The following is a 16468-nucleotide window of genomic DNA, read 5'->3' as shown; positions in this document are numbered from 1 at the left end:
TGATGTGGCCCCCTGCCTTTTACAACACATGCATCGGATCCTCTCCAAGCTGCACTACTAGCTAGGGCGCGATGGCTGACTGTTGTTACAGGGGCGTGGTCCCCTGGCCGGGGTGGGCATGCACTTTCGTTCTGCTCTGGGACGGAGCTGAGATGGATCAGTTGTAACTTGAAGCAACAAAAATTAAGATTCTTAACTTTTCTTCCTGTGTCCTCCACGTCTCAAGTAATTTGTACAGATGGGGGAGATGGAGCGTTTCCGTGTGCGGTCAATAGCAGTCGTCCCGGCGACGGACGTCCGAACCGTAACGCTTTCGCTGTACGCGGCCAACGCTGGTTGCAGGCGGCAGGCCGAAGTAACGGCGCTCGCTTTGCTAGCTAGCTGCAGGGTGTTGTGGGCTGTGTAATTAATTCATCAGAGCTGACGATGGCACCGTTAATTAATCTGTATTGGCAGTGGACCGTGGACAACAAGTCAAAGACGTACCGCTGGATAATCACGCCAGCCAGACAGTCAGATACACATGTACCGCGCGCGCGCCCAGCCTAGCTGTACTGCTTTCTTCCCGTAGTACATGCGGGCGCGGATCTGAGCCGACTACACGTACACCACCGTTATGGCGGCCGAGACAGCGTCGGGACCACGTCTACTGCTACGGCAGTCCGGAGAGCAACAGTGCCAACCAACCGTCGGAATCCCTTGTCGCTTCCCTGGATCAGTCCGAATGCCGTTATACGGCACCGTGTTATCCAACCGAGTATGCATGTGAGGCCGCCATTACAATCTTTTTCTTTGTGGTCGTAATTAATCTCGGCATGTGGCGTGATGGGGCCGCGGCCAGGCACTTAGTACTACTACTCGTACGCAGTACGGTCGACTCTTTGTCGGTGAATAAACCTTTTTTCTACGTATGACCGGTTGAGCCGATCCAAGGAATTTTAGCGGCACCTTTTTGTTCACGTGCTCGCGTGCCTGGCCAGCTTTTTCTTGCACTCTACTCTCTCGGGCAGTGGACGGGAGACCGCGCTTCGTTCGGTGCGTCCTAGCGTGTCGTTGCGCGTCTATTGAGCATCCTAGGAGGTCTCCCCGACGTCTTGGTTTCAGTCAGTGCCCGTCAACCTTGATAATTACTAGAGTATGTACGACCAATGGGATTAGTACTAGTATGATTCCACTAATTAATTATGAACCCATGCATGATGGCCAGGGAATGAACGGTTTCATCAGACGGCACTTGACGAGCCACAAATCATCACCAGCAGCGCACCCATCACCAGGTTTGACCTAGTACTGTTTCTCTTTTCCGTCTCTTTAATCTGGACGTGTCTTGAGGAGCACACGACTTATTAATAACATCGACAGCGACTCGCGCATAAAAACGCACTGCTCCTGCTTATAGCTAGCGAGTGCACATTTACGGCCGAGAGATTCCCGTTCCTTTCAGTTCCAGCAACAAACAAACCACCCCGGCCCCTTGCATGAAACGCAGTACGTACAGCACACACACGTCGCTCGATCACTCCCCCGCCGGCAAAGCAACGCCATATGTGGCCTGGTCACGTACCGATCATACTAAGATCGATTGTCATCTCCTTTTCTTCGGCTGTTGAAAAACGGAGCCGTCAACAGTGTGTTTGGTTGGCGGGTCAGGGTGAGAGTAGTGGTACCAGCGGATGGGCATAGTGTTTGCTAAAGTGCAGCCTGCAGGTTACTTCGAGATGCTATATATAGGTGGAGCTAGGGATTAACCCACATCAACGGGACATGTTCATATGCGTGGACCACGGAACAGTGCCTAGATCTCATCGAATGACGCTGGACATCGATCGATCCACGACGTTGGGTAGCTAGCTGCCGATGGAAAAGACTTCTAGAACCAGATTAATTTATTCGGAGCAGATAAATTTAGTCACAAGTACCCTGCTTTTCTTTGGTTCTCTCTCGATCCTTAAATTTGTCCTTACATTTTTGGATGGAGGAAAACCTACAAGTAATTTAGCCTTGTATGTAAATAGTGGTATGAAAGGAAGCGCGCGGCCTATATTATTATACTCCACCAATTTATTGCCGAAAATGTGATGATGCTAGAAATTCTTGAAGAAAAACATCCGGGCAACTTCAATTCTTGATCAAATTTTTAAATAAATTTTACCAGAGTTTAAATTTCTTGACTTAGGACAAGATAAAACTTTTAAGAACGGAGTGAGTACTGTGCTAGTAGCGGACCGTTGGATGCTCTGATTACAGTCATAGTCAAGCTTAGCTCCAAGCTAATCACGGCAGCCAGTATAAACCGAAACCCGACGCTTTAAATAATCCCCGAACACCTCCCCTGAACTTGCGGTTTTCAAACACACTGTTGCGAGCAAGACAATACTCCCCGAAGCAAAAGCACGGCGCCCCACGCCCCGAAGCCCCCACTCTAGCCCGGCACCGCGGCTAGGGTTTCCCCCCGATCCGGCAAGCCCCACCGACGCGGCGAACTCGGAGCTCGGGTGCTCCCCAGCGGTCTCGCGTGATTTGGATGGTGGGTTGCGGCGCCGGGGCTCAGATCTGAAGATGGCCGACGGCGGTGGCGAGGAGGGGAATGCGTCGTCCGCGCACAAGAGCTCCTCCTCGCGCCGGCGGGGCGCGGCGCAGGTGGGCCTGGACGCCGACGAGCTCCTCACGCTGATGCACGGGTCGGACCCCCTCAAGGTCGAGCTCAACCGGCTCGAGAACGAAGTGAGGGGTCAGTTTGATTCGTGGCTCGTAGCGTAGCTCATGTTCCCGCTTCTACTCCGTGGGTTTTCGCTGACTTTTGGAATCTCATATGGCAATGTTCGCTGTTTTTGTGTGCGTTTAGATAAGGATAGGGAGCTGGGCGAGGCGCAGGCGGAGATCAAGGCGCTGCGCCTGTCGGAGAGGGCGCGGGAGAAAGCGGTGGAAGAGGTAATCACAAATTCACCACCTCCAAGCGTGCTTCAGATTTATGTAGAATCGTTTTTGTTTTGTTCCAAATGACCATTTCGTTCGGTTTCGAGCTATATTAGCCTTTTTTAAATGCATCAAGTTGCCTGAATGGCAGAAAAGAACTAGTTAAATCTGCCCTGGTCTTAGTTGGTAGAGTTGATTTTCATTATGCTTGTTCTGGAGTTGTACTTTTGTAAGTGCGACTGCTAAGTGCTAACCTCTATGGTGCTCAAAGCACTTTTGATGTTGGGTGCTAATAAATATTATAATGTTCATTCCTGGTTGCAAGTTGGTTTCGAGGTATGTAATTTAGTTTCTAGATTTGTTGCGGTTGCTCAGTTCAGTTCAGATTTTTTTAGTGACATAGACAAGGGATGAACATGGTATACACTTCGCTATTGGTTCGAGGCAAATAAGCAACTTTTCGAGGTGTATTTCCTTCTTTTTTTTGTTACACATTTTGTCATGACTCGTCAAAAATCAACAAATTTTTTTAGAACTACACAAACTTTGGCTCCTAGCCTCCTAGCCTGGGTCTCCACATTCTTGCACTGACAGACTACCTGTCAGATTCCATCTCATAAAAGGAATCGATGGATGTTACTTTATTGAAACGTTATGCCCAATCATGTATAGATCTGTGCAATGCAAACTTAAATATGTGGTTATCTGATTTGTTTTTAAAAGCATATGTAGCTTTGTGAAATTTACTTGTTCCTTGTAGACCCTCACTCTCTTTTCCCTTAGGACTTCAGCTTGTAGGTTGTCTGACCAACTGAATAGATCTTGCTCTAACATGCTTGTTTAGTTTGCAAAGCAGCTCCTGGGAAAGTGAGTGACCCAACTTGTGATGTTGGGACCAGCTAAAGAGCCTGTACACCAAACTGAACTTTAGTGCTTCTCTGGTTCCATTTTGCGTTTATAATGTCTCTGCTCTGTATTCTCTTGCCCCGTCATTTGATCGAGTGAGTCTGACTTTCTTTATAAATTAAGTAGTTGGGCATACTAAAAAATATAGTAGATTTCGTATCTTATTTGATGAGGTTAGCATCTTTCTCCACTGAAGGTGATTGTGTGATTCTGTATGGCAGTATGAGACACCTCTTAGGCATGGGCAATGCCTGGCATGTCAAGTAATGCTTGTTTGGCTGGTTATGTCGGGTACTGTTTGTTTGTCAAATGAAAGTTATCTAATGCTCATTTTAAATCGGTATGTAGGCTATCAAAATAGTTGCATGAGCTCTTTCCGTGGTGCAAGCTAAAGTTACAGTATGCATGCTAATTGCTTGTCATCGTAATGGAACTAGGATATGCCCTCTGTTGAAACAAGGAAAAACTGAGCCAAAACTTTTCAAGTGTTAATACTGGTACTTATTCTCTATTTTTTTTAAACATGATTGCTGATTTGTTATCTTGTGATGGCAGCTCACTGCTGAATTGGAGAAGCTGGATGAGAAGCTCAAGTTGACAGAGGCTCTCCTTGATAGCAAAGTATCTCCACTACTTTTTTTTAGTTGTTTTGTCCACCTCTCTTCGTATTGCTCTGTTATAAGTATTTGTTTTATTTGTGCAGAATCTAGAACTAAAGAAAACAAATGATGAGAAAAAAGCAGCTATGGCTGCCCAGTTTGCAGCAGAAGCAACACTGCGAAGAGTACATGCAGCCCAAAAGGATGATGATATGCCGCCTATTGAAGCCATTCTTGCACCACTTGAAGCTGAGCTAAAGCTTGCACGGCAAGAGGTAATACCTTGTTATCCACCTCTTTTTTTCCGAAAAGGAGGCGTCCCCTGGCCTTTGCATCAATCGATGCACACAGCCATGCATTATTATTGTATTTCAAATTATTACAGTCGTTCAGAAACAATAGAAAATTCGATACAACTCAAGAATCACCTAACCTATTTTTTTTTGCGGGTAGGCTCATCCACTTCTTATCTATCATCGCACGTTGTGAAGAAGTTGTTATATTTCTCTCATACTTGAATGTTTTCTTGTCCTTCTTGCTTGCACCAACCATATCCACCGACCCCAAGTCCTTTTCTCCACTGAATGAGTGTTCTGATATAATTGACAAATGAATAACTTGGTTCTTTCCAGATCGCAAAGCTCCAAGAGGATAACAGAGCATTAGACCGTTTGACAAAACAAAAGGAGGCAGCACTGCTAGAAGCAGAAAAGACTGTACAAACTGCATTGGCAAAAGCCGCTATGGTTGATGACATGCAAAACAAGAACCAAGATTTGATGAAGCAAATTGAGATCTGCCAGGTATAAGAAGATATTTAGTATTTTCCAAGATTGTTTGGAGCAAATAACTCTGCCTAGTTATTCCGATAAACCTGCTCAATTGGTTTTGTGCCCTGATTGCAGGAAGAGAATAAGATCTTGGATAGGTTGCACCGTCAAAAAGTTGCGGAAGTAGAAAAGCTTAGTCAAACGGTGAGAGAGCTCGAAGAGGCTGTTCTTGCTGGTGGTGCAGCTGCTAATGCCGTTAGGGATTACCAGCGGAAAGTCCAGGAAATGAATGTAACACACTGCCCTTCAACTGTTGCATTTTCTTCCAGTCTTCGTTGATTCTTTATGAAAAAATAACTGACACATACTATTTTTTTATAATGACGCACATAGGAAGAAAGAAAAGTTCTTGACCGTGAACTTGCTCGAACAAAAGTTACAGCAAACAGGGTTGCTGTTGTAGTTGCAAATGAGTGGAAAGATGGTAATGACAAAGTAATGCCTGTAAAACAGTGGCTTGAAGAGCGCAGATTCCTGCAGGTAAGATGATTAATGTCTTCTTTGTTATCTTGAGGCACACCTGTGGCTCTCTATGCAAAATTGCACATTTGTTCCTTTATTCAAGTTTCAACAAATGAAAAATGTTTCTACAGGGTGAGATGCAGCAGCTTCGCGACAAACTTGCTATTGCAGAGCGAACAGCTCGATCAGAAGCTCAAGTAAAGGTAAAGATGGCTGTCTGTCATGTTCAGTTTGAGCTTAACTTTTAAGATACAGATTTATTGGTTGTGGGATGAGTTCTCATATTTTCTTTGGACTCAGGAAAAGTATCAGTGGCGCCTAAAAGTTCTAGAAGATGGATTGAGAGGGCCACCTAGTGGTTCTAGTCGTCCTCCTACAGAAGGAAAGAGTATAAGTAATGTATCTTCCCGTCGACTATCACTAGGTGGAGCTGATAATTTGTCAAAAACCTCCCCAAATGGTGTGTTAGCGAGGAGATCTCCATCTTTCAATTCAAGGTCCTCTCTTTCTGCTAGCAGCAGCTTGGTCCTCAAGCACGCAAAAGGAACTTCAAGGTCATTTGATGGTGGTACGAGGTCTTTAGACAGGGGAAAGGTCCTCGGGAATGGACCTCATTTACTCAATAGGTCTACGGATGCTGTTAGAGATTGTGAGACTACAGATAATTGGAAGGCTGGCACAGAAGAGAAAAGTTCTGAAACTGCAAATAGTGATTCAACTGATATGGTCTCTGGTGTACTCTATGACATGTTGCAGAAGGAGGTGGTTTCATTGAGAAAGGCATGCCATGAGAAAGACCAAAGCCTAAAGGACAAGGATGATGCAATTGAGGTATGATGCTGGAGTCTACTGATTGCATTTTGAGGGGAGAGTTACTGTGGTATTTATACTTTTGCTTACCCCCTCGTTTACAGATGTTAGCAAAGAAAGTAGATACATTAACCAAAGCCATGGAAGTGGAGGCTAAAAAGATGAGGAGAGAGGTAGCGGCTATGGAGAAAGAAGTTTCTGCTATTCGCCTTGAGAAGGAACAAGAAAACAAGGCCAAGAGGCTTGGTAATCTGAAAGGACCTGGCACCGCTTCTCAGGCAGTTCCCGGAAGGTATACCTCTCTGAAAGTCTCATACATTGGGATTTTTTTGAACTTCAGTTATGCCATCTGCGCTACAATTTCAGTAGTAATTCATAACTTCAATTACACTTCACAATTTTTCGAAAGTCCTGCTTTAAGCAAAGTAACTTCCTCTGTCAGGTCAGCTAAGTGGTTGTCTGATCATCCCATGATTTTGTTGTGAAAACCCAATCCTTCATTTTTGCAAGACTACTACATATGATGTATGAGATGGTGATGTGCCCATTCTTGAAACCAAACAAGTTTTATCTTAGTGCTATTCCCTTGCATGGACTCTAAAGAAAAGAAAAAACAAGTTAGATTCAGATTTTTTTTACCCTTTCTTTCTTTCTTTCTTTTGATACAATCCTTATGTGGTTCTTGTGTGACCCTTTCATGTATGTATTAGGCCTTCCTGAATCACCTTCAATTCTGTTCTGTTGCTGCAGAAATGCGCCACGTGGTGGGTTGACGCGGAACATCCAATAACGTACCTCTAACATCAGGTGGCATGAAATTCTTTGATAGGTTCTGTTTCCCTTTGCATCTTTTTCTTTTTTTCTCTTTCCGCCCCCTATTAATTTTGTGATTGAGATAGCACAGATGACCCTCTGATACCTAGATTGGGGAAAGAGTAGGCTTGCATCTGACACCGACTTGCTGTAATGCAGTGAAGGTAACCATTCCTTCGGTTAAGGTTTATAACCTTGCGGCATGCTCTCATTTTGTCAAGGCAGTGCGCGTTATGGTTGTATGTATAGGCTGTGGAGGATCCCCGTTTCGGTTCTTCCCATCTGTAATTGAGCTAGTGTGTTTGCGTTTGCTTATCCGGGTTGTGGTTTGTGAATATCATTGTATTCTGCTGTGGCCACTGATTGCCCCATTCGATTTGTTGTGGCTGAGTTTTGCCCCTTCGTTGGGCCGGAAATCGTTGTCTGTCGTCGGGAATTGGAGTAGCTAGCATCCGTTTGTTTCTCAAGCCGAATCAGAACGGAAAAGTTTTTCTCATTTGCTGAGATCTTTGTATTGCCTTCAGTAATGCTGCCAACAAAAGTTTGCTACTACTTCGCACGTCTGTTGAATGTGTTTTACTCTCATTCTGACTCATTAGGTTGCCACTGAGTGGATCGTGTGTGCGGTTTACTCTGCGAAATGTGGGACTTGTCTCTGTTCAACCAAATCAAGATTCGTTTGCAACATGGACTGAAATAGCGACTGGAATGGGACAGTGCTTGCTCAGTCGCTATCCATTCGGGGACAGTTTCCTGTACACGCGACGAATTGGCTGGGGTTCCTTCGCGTGCAATCCCATTTCTTTCGTACCCAGGTCAAGTCAATGGTGCAGCCAATGAGACTGGAGTCTCGTCTAGTCGTCTCCCGGCCCCGGCCCCTGGTTGGAATCTTTAAAGGTCTTGGCTTTCGTCGTTTGTTCTTCCGTCATCATATTCTCCTCCTTTTCTGTTGTCGACCATCCATTGGCCGGGTCAGCCAAATCGACTCGCTCTCTCATCATCCGATCCGTAGAGGGGAGGGAGATGGAGATAAAACTAGTGTTTACATCGAAAGCAGATTTTCTGAACAAGGTCACTCCTCCATGTTAGAACGACCTTTCAGAAATCTTGGTACTTCTGTATACTATGAAGGACAAACATCTATGAGAAGCAATGGTCATGTGTGTAATGTAGGAAACTTGAGAAATACTATTAAGCTATCAGAAAAGCAATTGTACATGTAAACTTAAACTTGTAGACAAAATTTGAAGCAGTAAACCTTAACTTCCTAAACCCTGAAACCGACATCCTATTCTTTTTAATCTCGCTTGATCTCAACCTTCGGGAACCAAAATTTGTCTAAGAGAAAGGGATTGCTGACGAGGCGGACAAATCTCATGATTTTATCAAAAAAGCCATTGTACTGGTGAAAGAGATGACTAGATTGTGAACATCTAGATCCCTGCAGGTGTCCATTTTAACATCAAGATATTAAAAAAAAAAAACTTAACTAGATGCCTTCATTTTTTTCAATGTTCAATGCCACTCACAGGCAGGCGGTCCATGCAGCTATGCACATGTGCTAGTGGCCTAGTATTTTGTGTCATTTCATGTGGCATTTCTGTGCTCAAGTTTTCGGGCAATTCCTGAAGTAACACGGAGCATACGATCAAATTTCCTCCTCCATGTGCAAAATTGTAAATCATATTATAACATTATGCGACCATCCAAGATAAATTGAATTATAACCAAACCTCAAATTTTAACTGCCATGCCCTCTTCTCCTGAAGATTGAGATCAAATGAGATTAACAAGCACATGGTGCTGGTCGGGATTAGAGAAGTTGCAGTGCATTTTACTAAAATAAATAATACTTCCTCCGTTTTATAATTCTTGTCTCAAATTTGTTCAAAAATAAATGTATCTATTTTTAAAAACCTTCTAGATAAATGTAATAGTTCGACAAGAATTATGAAGAAAAATTGTAGATAATCACTGAGGTTACTGTAGCACCTCGAGAATCGAGATCCCTGCGCTATCCCTATCGGCCCGGAGTACGAGTATTATCCTCTCCCGGCCCCACACGTGCGTTCGGTTTAATTTTTACGTGCACATTGACCGGTAATTCCCTCAGGTCCACCACCACCTCTTTCTTTCCTGCCCCCAGACCCCAGTCGCCTCCTCGCCTTCCCACTTCCAGTTCGTCTGGCTTCGGCGATAAAGCCGTTGGCCACTTCTTCTCCATCTCCTCCGATTCCTTCCCAGATTGCTCCAAACACTAGCGCCCTTCTCCCCTTCTCCGCGGACGGCGACCGGATGCGGAAAACCGAAGCCCGGCCTGCTGCTGCTAGCGCTGCACTGGCGCCGGCGGCTTGATTGATCCCTTGGTTTGCCGGTAAGAAACCCTCCTACTACCCTGGCTTGATCAGAGGGGTTGTTCCGAGAGTTCGGTTCGTTTTCTAAGGGATCCGACTTCCGTTTGCTCTGGCGTTGCGCAACTGACACCCGAATCGTTCGCTGCTCTGCTAGTTGCCGATTCCCCCTGTTCCTTCCGTAGGTTCTTCGGCAGAGTTTTTTTTTTGGTGTAGATTAGTTCGATGGGAGTATATTTTTTTTTTGGTATAGATAGATTGATTAGAGTTGATCCGACGGGATATTGGTGCCCAGGTTCGGGCTCCAAATTTTATGCGGGGGTTCAACTAAACCCCCACGCGTCATTTCTCAGTCCGCCCTTGGTTCTTTCCCAATAATAGATGTCCTGCTCTCTCTCTTTTGCATTTATTTTTTGGATGGTAGAAGCAGGGGGAGTTCGAGGAGCGTAGCGGGTGTAGAAGTTGGGGAAATGTACGTGACCGATTGCTTTGCTGACTGGAAATTTGTACTCTTCTAGTCTTTTGTCGTCGACCTTTTCCCCCTGTTCTTGCTTTACCCGGGGTGCCTGTTTGCTAGTAGTGCTTAATGAAGACGGATGTTTCGTTTTCTCTTGAGAAAATAGTTCTTAATTTTAATTTTGGATAAAGCACCTGTATCTGCATCAGCATACTCTACCCAATTAGTCCTTCATAAGATATCAAATAAGAGATTCTGGTTCACACCCAAAATATTCTAGCGTGCCAGATTGTATCAGTGTACAAGATTGCTTAATTGTTTATACTATTTGCAATGCCATACATTATTGCCTATTTAGGACATCTATAAATGTGTTAGTTAGATGACTCTTAGTTTCGCTACCTTTGGATAACAGTTAACCTTATTGCCTTTCACACCATTGCATTTAATCCTAATAATCCTTTGTGGATGTCCTTATTTGTTTAAAAGTTGAAATGAAAGAAGATGAAGGTAAAACTGAAACCTGAGTTCCTTCCAAAAACAAGACCTGCCATATTTCTCCAGACCTGTCCATGCTTTTCAGTGACTAACTTTTTTGTATCATGATTATGCGCTGTTGTAGTTTTGATATGCACCATTGCCATGGGTGGCAAGACTCTTCAGATATCAGGATTTCCTGCAAATGTCCATGCCGATCATGTCAAGGATTTGTTGGAACAAATTGTTGGTGCTGGTAACGTCTACGCGGTCAAGCTCAGGCCTCCAAAGAACATCACGGCAAACTCAAGATCTTTTGCCATTGTTCAGTTCCAGACTGAGGAATATGCTTCTCTGGTGGAGAATGCGGCTTGAAGGAATGTGCTTAGTACTGAAAGTTATTATCTGAAAGTCCGACCTGCGGAACGTGACATTGTTCCAAGACCAAGAACTGCAATGTTTACTCTACATGGTGCAACACTGCGTTTTAGCTGCCTTCTGAAGGAAAATGTCCTGTCTGTTCTGTGGAGCGGAACAGATGTTTCGGTTGAGTTTGGATTTGATATGAAAAAGATTTACTTCTACCTGGAATGCAGGAAATACAAACTTGAACTTTCCTATGAGAGCATATGGGAGATCCAGCTTCACCGCCCACCCGCTTATCGGTCACAAAAGAAGTTCCTTTTGATCCAGGTATTAGCTGAACAACACACGTTAATGTATGTTGATTGTTGAACATGCTTTTCATGGATTCGTTTTACTTTTTGCAATTTAATTTTGCTGCTGTTGTGAATTATAGATTGCAGTATAAGTGTATAATTCCATGTTCACATTGCTCAAGTGTATTACTCTGCTTTCACACTACAGTTTCTTTAATAAACTTCTGGGTGTTATTCTAAATATTAAAAATGGTTCATCTGCACATGTGCCAGAACCCCAGAACAATATAATAGCTACATTTGATTCTGTTGACTTTTGGTGAACGATCATTTCTCCCTCCAAGGAATGTTAAGTCCATAGGGGTTTGGTAGGAATGCCGAATGCTGCCTTGCATATCCATACTTGCAGTTTGTGCTTGCTCCTACGTTTTTATGCATATATGGGGACAATGCATGTTGTTAAGGAGCTGTTGCTAAATGAAGTTATTTTTTTGCCCTGCTGTCTTTGCTGGGGTTTCACCTGGTTCTGGCTAAATTCATGGATTACGTTTTGGACCGTAGCGGTACTCCAGTAGTCGTAAGAGGAGGCCTGGATCTGGGCAGTTGCCGACCATGTTGTTTGGAGACCATTGTGCTAGGGAGTCAATGCAGATGAAAATAGGCGGGATGCCATAGGAGAGAGATGAGAGAATGAGATCTCATTCGTTGCTTTGCCTTTAACGATAATAGCCCCCCTCTTGCAGGGAATTAGGTATGTCGATCAGCTCCTAAAAACCTTAACCAATATCAATACAATAAGATTAACAAACAAAATGATTATGACAACCGAACTAACTGGATTGGATAGCTGTTGCTAGGCCTTATCCTGTGCATCCTGTTTGTGCACCACTTCCTGTGGCTGCTGCAGCCGTGGGCCTCTTCGGCTGTAAAGAGTGCCCACATGACATTAGGAAGGTTAGTAAACCGGTTGAAGCATAGATTATTGTTTTATATGAGTTGCACTTCCACTTTTGCTTGTCTTGTGAACCCTTGCTGTTTATATACTTCATGGGTGGCCTTCTTTGTTTTCATAAGCTTACACGAATATTTCTCTAGAATACTGATATTGAATCCATAAAGTTATGTATGCGAGAGGAACACCAGCTGCTGTCTGCTTTTATATGCTTTCTAGCACTTCTCATTAGTCACATGCCTCTACAAAATGTGGATCTATCCCAGTAATAATTTTTTACCTACTTTTTAGTTGCTGTTTACTGAACCCATGGTGTTCTAGATTTTCTATGACCTCAAATTGAGAAATGTTGTCATGTTTTAGGTTGAGGCTGCTCCAAAAATTTATGAACTGAACCAACGCCGTGCTGGCTTTATGTTCGAAGATCCATTGTTCAACTATTTTAGGGATGATACGGATGATCAATGGACCAGAACAACTGATTTTACTCCATCAGCTAGCATTGGGCAATCATTTATTCTTTGTCTGGAGCTACCCTATCATCATGATCTCCCAAAGATTCGTGACTACTTTGTTTACTATGAAGAACACAATGATGACTTCCACTGCCGGAGTGGTCATTCATATTCTTGTGATACTCGATTTGTTCCGAATGTGAAATCTCATCATTTCATTGATGTACCTTATGAGATACTCTTCAAGATCAACCACTTGGTTCAGAATGGGACACTTAGTGGGCCAACACTTGATGACAACTTTTTTCGTATGGTCAGCCCAGGATTTGTATCTATTGACCATATAAAGCGTGCACTTGAAAAATTGTCATACCAAAAAAAGACTTGTTTGAATCCAACAAATTGGTTATCTGAACAATATGCAATAATCAAGAGATCACGCTACGTGTTAGCATCACCCAACATATCTCTGGATGATGGGTTGGTCTATGTCTACAGAGCGCAAGTTACCCCTGCAAAAGTGTACTTTTATGGTCCTGAGATTAATGTCTCCAATCGTGTTGTACGTCATTATGCTGCTGACTTGGAAAACTTCCTTCGGATTTCATTTGTTGATGAGGACTGTGAGAAGCTCCGTTCAACTGATTTATCACCACGCTCCGCTCCTGGAGATAGTACAAGGAGAACTGCTCTGTATAACAGAGTCCTGTCGGTCCTTTCAAATGGCCTTACTATCGGCGACAAGCACTTTGAGTTCTTGGCTTTTTCTTCAAGCCAGCTTCGAGATAACTCAGCATGGATGTTTGCTTCTCGGCCAGGGTTATCTGCCAGTGACATCAGACAGTGGATGGGGAACTTCTGTAATATTAGGAATGTGGCAAAATATGCTGCAAGGCTTGGTCAGTCACTTAGCTCCTCGACAGAAACCTTGAAAGTACAAAAATATGAGGTGGAGGAAATTCCAGATATTACAAATGGTACGGAGTATGTATTCTCTGATGGAATTGGAACGATTTCAGCTGATTTTGCAAATGAAGTGTCTATGAAGTGCAAAACCCGCTTTACTCCCTCTGCTTTCTAAATAAGGTATGGAGGTTATAAAGGCGTTGTTGCTATTGACCCAAGATCGGACTGGAAACTTTCTTTGAGAAGAAGCATGTCAAAGTTTCAGTCAGACAACATCACACTAGACGTCCTTGCATACAGCAAGTACCAGCCCTGCTTCCTGAATCGGCAGTTAATCACTCTTCTTTCAACACTTGGAGTCAGAGATGACATATTTGAGCTGAAGCAACAAAAAGCTGTTAAGCAGCTGAACAGAATGGTAACTGAACCACAAGCTGCATTTGAAGCGATTGAACTTATGCCTATGGGAGAAATTACCAATGTTGTTAAGGAATTGCTATCATGTGGCTACCGGCCTGATGTGGAACCATATCTTTCTATGCTGCTGCAAAATAGGGCTTCCAAGTTGCTAGAGTTGAAAACAAAGTCAAGGATATTTATCACAAATGGCCGAGCAATGATGGGATGCTTGGATGAAACCCGCACACTGAAGTATGGAGAGGTATTCATTCAAGTGTCCAGTAGTGCCAATGACCATGACAAGTTTGCTGTAACCGGAAAAGTTGTCGTCGCCAAAAACCCTTGCCTCCACCCTGGTGTCCGTATTCTCCAGGCTGTTTATCGCCCTGTTCTGGACCACATGGTTAACTGTGTCGTCTTTCCACAGCAGGGACCAAGGTAAGTATATAGTAGTGCGTTCTTCTGTTTTTTTTTTCCAGTATGCCCTTTTAGCAAAATCTCATTTCAGGAAACATGTTCTTTCTGATTTGGTTGAAAGCGTCAATGAAGATGGAACAACTTTGTAAATTTTAAATCTAAGAACGTTTAGCTAGAAAAGTTCAGGCGCTGCGTGGGTCCTCATGGACGTCATATGTTATCCGTTATTACTTCTTGGATGCCACACTTTTGTTTTGTTTGTCTTTTGTTATTAAAGCCATCGTTGTTCATGCAGGCCTCATCCTAATGAGTGTTCAGGGAGTGATCTTGATGGGGACATATATTTTGTTTCATGGGATCCAGATCTCATTCCAACTCGTATGGTGACCCCTATGGACTATACTCCAGCACCAACAGAAACATTAGACCATGATGTTATGATTGAGGTATTCTAGTTTTTATCCCAAATTATTCATTTTTCATGTCATGCATGATAAAGTGGTCTATCTGTTGGCATCAATGATATCATTAGGTTGCTACTAATTGTTCATTGCTTTCTATTTAACCCTATTTATGAGTACAACAGGGATTTCATTTTTTGTTTGCACGAAGAAACAGAATTGTGCCATTAAGTACTCTATATGTGATTTGAATCTTCCAATTAAATCCTTCACTGCAACCAATTTTTATGGACTGGTATAGTACTGCGCTGTTTTCTTGAATTGTTTTTTGAATGTGGAATCAATCTGCTCTCTCTCTCTCTCTCTCCACATGTTCCTGTCCAGAAGATGAAGTAATTAGCTATCTACTCTTCACTTTTAAAATTAAAATTATTACCTGGTTCATGTTTCTGTCTTTGAGATTTTTTACCTGTCAGCTGCTTCTCTATGGAAATTTAGTTTTTTTACAGTATCTTTTTAAACAAATGTGACACCCTGCTTTGGAACTGTTGTAATGCAGGAAGTACATGAGTATTTTACAAATTACATAGTTAACGAGAGTCTGGGAATCATCGCCAACGCGCATGTAGTCTTTGCGGATAAGGAACATCTCAAGGCCGAAAGTGCACCATGCCTTATGCTGGCCGAGCTCTTCTCAATTGCTGTCGATTACCCAAAGACAGGAGTGCCGGCTCAAATTCCTTCTGATCTGCATGTGAGGGAATATCCAGATTTTATGGAGAAGCTTGACAGAGTTACGTATGAATCAAAGGGAGTAATTGGGAAGCTCTATAGGGAAATAAAGAAGCAGAACCCTCACGTAGAGCACTTCACAAAGGATGTGGCAAGGCGGTCTTATGACACTGATTTGATTGTGGATGGCTACCAAGATTATATCACTGAGGCTATGTATTTGAAGGAAGAGTATGACTTCAAGTTGGGTAATCTGATGGAGCACTACGGAATAAAAAGTGAGGCCGAGATAATAAGTGGATGCATTCTGAAGATGGCAAAGAATTTCACCAAGAGCAGCGACGCCGATGCTATTAGACTGGCGGTGAAATCTTTGCGGAAAGAAGCAAGGTCATGGTTCAGCGAGATGAGCGCTGATGAGACTGACGATGGTCAGGATGCCTCGTATGCCAAGGCATCCGCCTGGTATCATGTTACCTATCACCCGCAGTACTGGGGCTGTTACAACGAAGGATATGGTCACCGGACTCATCACCTCATCAGCTTTCCGTGGTGTGTCTATGACAAGCTGCTGCTCATCAAGCAGAGGAAGAACTTTCTCAGGAGGATGCAGCCTGAAATGCACTCTCTCCAGAATAGGATGAACCGGAGCACGCTATTCGGTTGAGCACTACAATAAGGTTTGCTATTGTACATATAGGATGAACCGGAGTATGTTTTAACCCTTTGCATTAAACATGACGATTCTTGTGCTCGTATGTTCGCCGAGGGCAATTATAATTGCTGTTAAATATTACTACAATACGTACTGCATGTTCATAGTAAGCTTGTGTTTGAGAACTGTGCGTTGAAATGTAATTAGAGACAACAACAAAACGCAGCGGACTCCGAGCCTTCTCAGGCCATCACCCCTCTCAACCGTCCAA

General features: G+C 43.5%; 2 protein-coding genes across 3 annotated transcripts; both read left to right on the top strand.

The window, feature by feature from the left end:
* The first annotated feature begins 2331 nt into the window (after window positions 1-2331).
* On the top strand, window positions 2332-7844 carry LOC100845298 (microtubule-associated protein 70-2). Of its 2 annotated transcripts, none has more exons than XM_024462144.1 (11): window positions 2332-2731; window positions 2846-2931; window positions 4378-4443; window positions 4526-4696; window positions 5054-5224; window positions 5327-5482; window positions 5585-5731; window positions 5845-5916; window positions 6014-6544; window positions 6628-6815; window positions 6966-7232. In XM_024462144.1, exons 1-11 carry the CDS (start codon window positions 2560-2562, stop codon window positions 7006-7008), a joined length of 1803 nt encoding a protein of 600 aa, XP_024317912.1. In that variant the 5' UTR covers window positions 2332-2559; the 3' UTR covers window positions 7009-7232. The 2 variants fall into 2 exon arrangements, with proteins under 2 accessions (XP_024317912.1, XP_003570689.1); XM_003570641.4 differs by lacking the exon at window positions 6966-7232 and adding an exon at window positions 7274-7844 and having other exon boundaries at window positions 2333-2731.
* A 1621-nt stretch (window positions 7845-9465) lies between these two features.
* On the top strand, window positions 9466-16361 carry LOC100844989 (probable RNA-dependent RNA polymerase 1). The gene is given in 5 exon segments (XM_010237845.3): window positions 9466-9710; window positions 10767-11314; window positions 12596-14430; window positions 14705-14855; window positions 15370-16361. Coding segments are annotated over 4 exon segments (3354 nt in total). The 5' UTR covers window positions 9466-9710; window positions 10767-10786; the 3' UTR covers window positions 16210-16361.
* Window positions 16362-16468: the final 107 nt, after the last annotated feature.

The sequence above is a fragment of the Brachypodium distachyon genome, chromosome 3 (assembly GCF_000005505.3).
Source record: "Brachypodium distachyon strain Bd21 chromosome 3, Brachypodium_distachyon_v3.0, whole genome shotgun sequence".
NCBI lineage: Eukaryota > Viridiplantae > Streptophyta > Magnoliopsida > Poales > Poaceae > Brachypodium > Brachypodium distachyon.
The sequence above is the reverse complement of the archived record's forward strand: the minus strand, read 5'-3'. Positions and strand labels throughout refer to the sequence as shown.